This window comes from Syzygium oleosum, unplaced genomic scaffold (assembly GCF_021117445.2).
Source record: "Syzygium oleosum isolate NSW1041296 unplaced genomic scaffold, Sole_v2.1 Sole_v2.07, whole genome shotgun sequence".
Lineage (NCBI taxonomy): Eukaryota > Viridiplantae > Streptophyta > Magnoliopsida > Myrtales > Myrtaceae > Syzygium > Syzygium oleosum.
This window is the reverse complement of record NW_026607491.1, coordinates 8,153,228-8,161,449: the sequence shown is the minus strand read 5'-3', so window position 1 is coordinate 8,161,449 and position 8,222 is coordinate 8,153,228. Positions and strand designations below refer to the sequence as shown.

The window sequence follows — 8,222 nt, the reverse complement described above, 5'->3', positions numbered from 1 at the left end:
AACACTCTTGCCAGCACGGCTCTAATGCGAAAACCCCCGTTTTTATATACCGAGCGAGTCGAGGCCACCCCACGAGGGCTAATGTCGAACCCTCGACTTGTTTATTTAATAGCTAGGTTAATTTATGCAGTAAGGTTCGAAACATAGTCGATAAAAATATTTCTCATTTTAAAACAAGCATGTTGTTATTCAGACACAAGCCAGTGTTGACTCTTTCCCACGTTCTCGTTTCCCCCCTATAAAATCCCCAACCTTCCCTCCTTTGTCTCGTACTCAAAAAAACACACCCTCTTTCTCTCCCTCCTCTCCCTCCTGCCCTCTTACTACAACAACATCATCAACCGAAACGAAATCTAATTTTCCACGAACAGCCACCGAATAACCCACCCATGCCTTCTCCATCGACCGCCCCGGCCGGAAGCAGCAGCGCCCCCTCCACCGACGCCGCCGCCGCCGCCGCCATGCTGACCTCCGTCCACCCGGACGTGATCCGGGCCCACATCCTCACCCGCCTCGACGGCCCCGCCCTCGTCGCCGCCGCCTCCGCCTCCGCCCAGCTCCACTCCCTCTCCTCCGACGACTGCCTCTGGCGAGACGTCTGCGTCGCCGCGTGGCCCTCTGTCGGGGACCCCAGCGTCGCCGGGGCCATCGCCGGATTCCCCGCCGGCCACCGCTCCTTCTTCTCCGACTCCTACCCCGTCCTCCACCACCACAAGCCGCGGGGCCGCCGTTCGTCGCCGCTGCCGCCGCCCCCGGCCGAGTATTTGATCTCGGCCGTCGATGTCCACTACGAGGGGGAGGCGATATTCTCCAAGGTCCACGAGACGGAGACGGCGTCCGGGTGGTTCGAGAGCTCGCCCTTCCGAGTCGACCTGCTCGACCTGAAAGAGTCCGTCCCGACCGGGATCCAGAAACCCGCGGGGACGCCCGACGAGGCCTGGCTGAGGCACCTGGAGGAGAGCCTGTCCCTGAGCTGGATCGTGGTCGACCCGGCCCGGCGGCGCGCGGCGAACTTCTCGACCCGGAGGCCGGTCTCCGTGCAGCGGCACTGGCTGACCGGGGACGTGCAGGCGCGGTACGTGACGGTGGTGGCGGGGGGGCCGCCGGGGTCGGCTTCGGAGCACGTGCAGTGCACGGCGACGTTGACGTGCGGGGGGAAGGAGGGCGGGAAGCTGCACGTGAGGGAGGTGAGCTTCCAGGCGGAGGACATGGAAGGGAAGAGCCTGACCGGGAGGGACAGCCTGGTGATCCTCGGGGAGGCCATGGAGGGCGGGGAGAGGAGGAAGGCGAAGAGAGGGAGCGAAGGGAAGGAGAGGTTCGAGGCGTACGAGGAGAGGAAGAGGGAGAGGAGGGAGAGGAAGCAGAGGAGGGAGAGGGCCCTGGACCTGGTCTGCATCACCGTCGGGGTCGCCGTCTTCGTGGCCTTCTGGTCGTTCATCCTCTTCAGATGAGCACCGGACGAGTTGCAGAACGTTCAGCAATCAAGTACAGCGTGTTCAGACAGCAGACACGAGGTTTTATAGCCTACACAAACACCATTACAGATAGAGAGAATATGAAAGCAGAGATTAGTCGGGGTTACAGAATTCGTTCATTCTTCTTCTTTTCCTGTGTCCGTTGTCGGGTCGGATCATGGAATGGCCGATGCCGAGCCCGATCGATGATGCAGTTGGTTATGTAATAACAGAGACGAGCTCCCTCTCTGGTGAATAAGGTCATAGCATACATTAGTAACGATTCATTGTAAGAGCAAAATTCATTCTACCGATATATAGCGTGACGATACGATTTATAGCTTCAATCTTTCGACATTATTTATCTAAGTTGGCGTGGGTGAATTCGACGGCGATTCGCAGGTTCGCGATGGACCGGTCGATCGATCGGCGACGGGACGACGTCGGCCCCGGCCGGATCAGAAAGGTGCGGAAAAGGGGTCAAACTCATGCAGTAGAAAAACCATAAGCTTGACCAGAAAAAGGAGTGCACACCCAGCACGCCGGTCCTGACCATATTCATTTGACCTGGCCAAACGATAACGGAACGGTGGGTGGGGTGGGGGGTCCTCGTGCTGACCGAGCGAGGTCGCGTTCCGTTGCCGTATCATCGTTTTTCGTCGTCCTTCATCAGCGATGGAGAAAACACAGCAAACGTGTTCGGAATGCCAAATTCCATATCCACATCTTTTGAGGAAATGCTCTAATATGATATGAATAGACGTTTCCGATCTGACCCGCTTAAATTCCTCGAGAAAATTGGTGTCTAATACGACTTCAGGGTGAGTTCAAATCCCATCAGTCCTTCCCCTGTCTGTTGTTCTTGGTAGTCTAGTCATTCCATTCGTTGTGTTGTCTATTACATATGGTCACGTCCACCATATATTTTTCTTATTATTTTTGTGTGAGGCTCACTGGCCCGACTTGAGGATCTGTTGAGATATCGGTTTGATATATACATTATCGGTCCGTTTCCTAATCATATAACTCTTCAGAAAAAGCGATTTTGTAGCAACGGGAGTAAGACTTTGGGGTTAGTTTTCAGTGAATGACGACGAGGTTATTGATATTCATCGGATGTTAAATGGGTAACGACATGGATTACCCAAGTCACTATGCTATTAAACAAAAGCTTCACTCCCTTGACTCTCATAAAGATTCAAGAAAAGTTGCGCACACAATTTGGGATTCATAAAGGAGTGTAAGCATGAGTAGGCGATTGGGAAAATAAATTAAAAAAAAAATCATAAACTTATTGTATCTGTATTAATTCAGTCTTAAATAAATTAATTTGGCCAATTTAGTCTTAAAACTTTGGACAATTTGTCAATTGAGTCATTCTGGCCAATTTTGATCATAAATCGCTAATGTAGACGTTGGTCGTCTTACGTAGCATGGCCGGTGTAGATAATTTTTACAATTTTTTAAAACTTTTCAAAAAAATTTCTTTTTTCTTTGTGATCGGCAAGGGTCGCCGACGACACTCACGAGCCATTGGGCAGCTAGTGAGGCCCTTGCCAGCCGCGAAGGCCCTGGACGAGGCCATCAAGGCCTAAGCGTAGGGCCTTTGCAGCCCCACTAGTCGCGGGTGAGGCGGCTCTTGCCCAGATCTAGCGTTGGCCTTTGTGCCATGGCCCACAGCCAACGAGTAGAGGTGTCAATGGGTCGGATCGGGTCGGGTTTCATGATACCCGGCCCTACCTGAAACAATGAATATGTGTGATTGGCCCGACCCGAAACAAGACCCGAACATGATATAGCCGCACAATCGGGTCGGTTCAGTTCGGGTTCATGTTTTATATTTTTATTATAAATTAAGGTTAAGTTACACCTAGGGGTGTCAATGGGTCGGGTTAGGTCTAGTCTCCACGCTACCCTACTCGACCTAAATCATAAAAGATATGTGGACTCTTGACCCGAACCGAACATGACCCGAAACGCAAAAACTGGGTCGGGTTTCGGGTCTTTTTGGGTTCAAGCTAATATTTGACGATGTTACAATTGCTTGAAAGTTATCGGAATTACCCAACCGCCTCCACCAATCCCCATCGGCAATAAATTGAGTGCTAATCCGTTCATTCCAAGACTGGAGCAGTTAAGATATTTTTTCCGTGTATCCACATACGATGCCATTCTACAGAAAAGATCTCCGGTCAATTTGTCCCGATCAAACGAGGAGCTCAAAAAGGCCCCTCGCGAACATCGATTGCTCTCGACGACAAAAACTAAGGTCCGAGACTGAGAGGGTACCATGAAGTGAATCTTTTCTTGTGTCCCAATAGTGCGACCTGGTTCTATCAATTACTTGATCCTTGGATGCAGTATCTCTCTTTCTCTCTAAATGTCTGTTCCCATGAAAAAGGCCGACTGCCATTTCTAATGAGACTGGAAATTTATTAAAAAGAACAGAAGCCGTTTGAAATATTTTTGCTACGAACAGAGTGGTCACCCATCGCCTCCTCCCCCACTCCCTTATTATTTGCTAGTACCTCTCATTGCTAACTGGGACGACGTTGATGCATCATCCTGTTCGCCGGCCCCAGCCTTACCCTAAACCCTCTCTCTCTCTCTCTCTCTCTCTCTCTCTCTCTCTCTCTCTCTCTCTCTCTCTCTCTCTCTCTCTCTCTCTCTCTCTCTCTCTCTCTCTCTCTCTCTCTCTCTCTCTCTCTCTCTCTCTCTCTCTCTCTCTCTCTCTCTCTCTCTCTCTCTCTCTCTCTCTCTATGTGTTGCTGCTCCTAATGCTTAGCACATGAGGACGATGGAAAAGAGCGCACGATCAAAAGCAACCAAAATCCCAATCACAGCATACATTGAACCGATCCACACACAAGTAAACCCAAGCAAAAGAACAAAAACTTTTTGTTCACGCCACGTCGAAAAAGCCAGGACGAAGTTGAACGACAGTGCTACAAAATGAAATGTGTTTCGGTTCTAAAAATAAAAATATATGTGTTTCGGTTTGGTTCGTGTTTAGAACACGAACCGAAACCATTGAGATACCCATTTGCTTAGCTAATACCCGAACATGAAGTTGACCCGGCCCGAAAATACCCAAAACTTTGGGTTGGGTCTGGTCGGTTCGTGTTCCGGTTCGGGTATATTGTTTGGTTTTGACACCCCTACCAACGAGGATCGCCAATGACCCTTGCTAGCACAACGAAAATGTAGAAAATAAAATTAATAATTCAAAAAAATAATAAATAAATTCATAATTTTTAAATATATATATAAATTGCCCACGTTAGCGCCGGTCATGCCACGTAGGACGTCTAGTGTCCATGTTAGTGATTTCCAGTCAAAATTGGCCGAAATGACTCAATTGGCATATTGTCAAAAGGTTTATGATTAAATTAGTCAAATTTAAAAGTTTTAGAACTAAACTGGCACATGTGCAAAAGGTTTATGACTTTTTCGGTAATTTTTCCCACTAAGCGAAAGAAAGGAGACCGACTGAAAGCATCGTCGAAGTAGAGAAACTAATATTTATCAAGCCTAAGTTAACTAACCTTGATTGCAAGAAGAATAATTGTATATGTATGAGCGCACGCAAGTGTCTTCATTCCCTAGGAAACTAGATGTACTTTGCACATCTTTGGATCCTGGAAAAGAGGCTGTGGCCATATACTCCAATATCATAATTAAAAGAAGCATTTGAATTAGCCCAATAATACAAAGGGAATGAATTTGACATAGACATGAGCTTGTCCGCGTTCATTTGGTATCTTCCACCCAACCCAATCATAAATATCAAGGATCTTTACATATGCACACGAAGATTTGTGCAAGATCTAGGACTTCGAGTTTCAAACACTAGAGAATCCGATAGATCGTCCGACCGATCATTTTCAGATGGGAAAAGTATACAAAAAATCATAAACGTATTGTATAGGTACAAATTCAATCTTAAACCTTTCAATTGAATCAATTTAGTTCTAAACATTTTACATTCGTATCAATTGAGTCCATCGGGCTATTTCGGTTGGAAATCGCTAACGTGGACGCCAATCGTTTTCCATGGTGTGGCTGGCGCTAATAAGGAAATTTTTTTAAATTATTCTGAATTTTTTTTAATTTTTTTGATTTTTTTTATTAATTCTTTATTTTTTCCGTTTTCTTTTCTTTCCTTCCTTTATTTTTTCCCAATTGTTGGCTAGCGACCTTGCCCGCCAACCATCACCGGGCACGGGCAAGGGCCGCGGCCCTTGCCCAAACCAGGTGAGGATCGTTAGCCCTAACACGTGGCTGGCGATAGTCGGCCGGTGATCTCACCGGCCCACAGTTGGGAAAAAAAGGAAGGAAAGAAAAGAAAAAAGAAAAGAAGAAAAACAAAAAAAAAGTAATAAAAAATTAGAAAATTTAAAAAATTGTCCACGGCAACGCTGGTCATAGCTGACATTCATGTTAGAGATTTTCGACCAAAATTGGCCAAATGGACTCAATTGGCACAAATGCAAAAGGTTTATGACTAAATTGATTCAATTGAAAGTTCGAGAACCGAACAAATACAATAGGTTTATGACTATTTTGGTAGTTTCCCATTTTCAAACACTTCAATTTCATGTAAAATTTAGAGGAAATTACCAAAAAAGTCAGAAACCTATTGCACTTGTGCCAATTTAGTTTTAAACCTTTCAATTTGGCAAATTTAGTCTTAAACCTTCTAATAATTTGCCAATTAAGTCTTTCAGGCCAAATTTGACCAGAATTCGCTGACATGGATCCCGACTGTTTTACATGACATGGCTAGTGCCGATGTGGACAAGTTTTGTAACTTTTTTTTGAATTTTTTTTTATTTTTCTTTTCTTTATTTTTTTCCATTGTACCGACCATGGGTAAGGGCACGAAGGCCTTGGGCAAGGCCATCACGGCCTTGCTGGGTGCTAGAGAGGGTACAAAGGCCCTCACCAGGTGAAGGCCCCAGCTCAAGACTGCGATGGCCTCACTTAGGGCCTTTGCGCCCTCGCTCCCTACTGGCAAGGCCGCAATGGCTTGGTCCATGGTCATCGCGGCCTCGCACGCCGCGAGCGAGGCCGCCCTCGTCCAGTCTCAACGAGGCCTTTGCGGCCATCAAGGCTCGCCGGTGACCCTCACCGGCATAATGAAAAAATAAGATAAGAAAATAAAAAAATAAAAAATAAAAAAGTTGAAAAAAATAATTATAAAATTATAAAAATTATCCACATCAGCAATTCCTAGCCAAAATTGACCGGAAGAACTTCATTAGCAAATTGTCAAAAGATTTAGGACTAGATTGACCAAATCAAAAGGTTATGACTGTGTTGGCACAAATACTATAGGTTTAGGATTTTTTTGTAATTTTCTCCCAGATTCATGTCCTTCCCCTCTCTCTATTCTTGAACTTCTCATTATCAAAATCCAACAAAATGGTCCGCCGAATCGATCTATATCCATAACTTTTAAGAATTTAACTTTTCCTTGTGACGCTTTTTATTACATTTAGGGTGTGTTTGTTTAACTGAAATTTCTTGATAAAGGAAATATTTCATGAAATTCATTTTCAAATAAAATGTTTAGTTCTCATTTGTTTGGTATTTTCGGGAGAGTGATTTCATTTTTACCAAAAGGAAAAGTCTTTTTCCCCTGATCTATGTTTGTTGTTTTCAATATATAGAAAAACATTGCTTATAAATCGATTAGTTTTTTGTTATCTAAATACCAAAAAATCCGAAAAACAATTTTCTAAAAACAGTTTTTCTTAAAAAAAAATGAACCCTTGGTTACTTTCCAATATCATTCAACCCCCTCTGCCGGATGAATCTTTTGCAGTGTGATGGTATATCTCTATCTTCCTTTTTTTTTTTTAATTTAAATGGGAGAAAAGGTAACATAACCTAATTTATATTGGATGGCATGTGTTAGACATGGCCACGGGCCGGTTTCGGTCCGGAACCAGCCCAGGTCAAACCCGGGACCGGCCCGTTGACCGGGCCCGCAGTTCGTAATCGGAACCGGCCCGTGGCCTACGGGCCCGGTTCCAAAAAAAAAAAAACTGTAGCAGGGCCTGCAGACAAAAAAAAAAAAATGCAGTTGAGCTTGCTGCCTGTAGACGTGCAAGACCTGTTTTTTTTTTTTTACCGGCCGGTTCCGAACCGCGGGCTGGAACCGAAACCGGCCCGGAACCGCCGATTCCTGTTCATACATGGCCACGAACCGGAACCGGCCGGTTCCGAACCGTGGCCATGTCTAGCATGTGTGATTTATTTGAGTCCAACCCTCCTCGCGGGCCGACTACTAAAGGAACCGACTTTGGTCTTGGACAAAGGCCCAAAATGTTGTTGGACAAAAGCCCAAAAAGTCTTCGTTGCATAATTTACAAGGCAATTCCTTCTTACATTGTGGATATTATGGTTGTTTTTGTCATGTGATCTTTCTCATCATCTCGTGATTTTACAAAAATACAAAATTAGACATATTAGACAGGAAAGATGAACATAGCATGAAAATGCTGTGACTACTTTCTATGTTTCTCAATTTTTTTCTTTTTTGTGATTTTTGTGATTTTTATTTTTATGACAAGCTCGCTGAGAGATATTTCATCGAAGGATAATATATGTTGCAACTGCTTACTATATTTCGAGCGGTCGAAGAATTACAATAATTTTGTGGTCGACGAATTATTGAATTAAGGCGGTCGGTTACTCCCGCCAAACGCTGATCCTAAAATAAGGATTGGCGATGACGAGGGAGATGATGTTGAGGGAGGGCCT

General features: G+C 45.4%; 1 protein-coding gene across 1 annotated transcript; it reads left to right on the top strand.

The window, feature by feature from the left end:
• Positions 1-345: 345 nt before the first annotated feature.
• On the top strand, positions 346-1,801 carry LOC115674117 (F-box protein At2g27310-like). The gene has a single exon (XM_030596452.2). It carries the CDS (start codon positions 390-392, stop codon positions 1,449-1,451), a length of 1,062 nt encoding a protein of 353 aa, XP_030452312.1. The 5' UTR covers positions 346-389; the 3' UTR covers positions 1,452-1,801.
• Positions 1,802-8,222: the final 6,421 nt, after the last annotated feature.

Bases quoted from the DNA above. Each gene is read 5' to 3' on its own strand.
- LOC115674117 (XM_030596452.2), top strand. From the start codon at position 390: ATGCCTTCTCCATCGACCGCCCCGGCCGGAAGCAGCAGCGCCCCCTCC.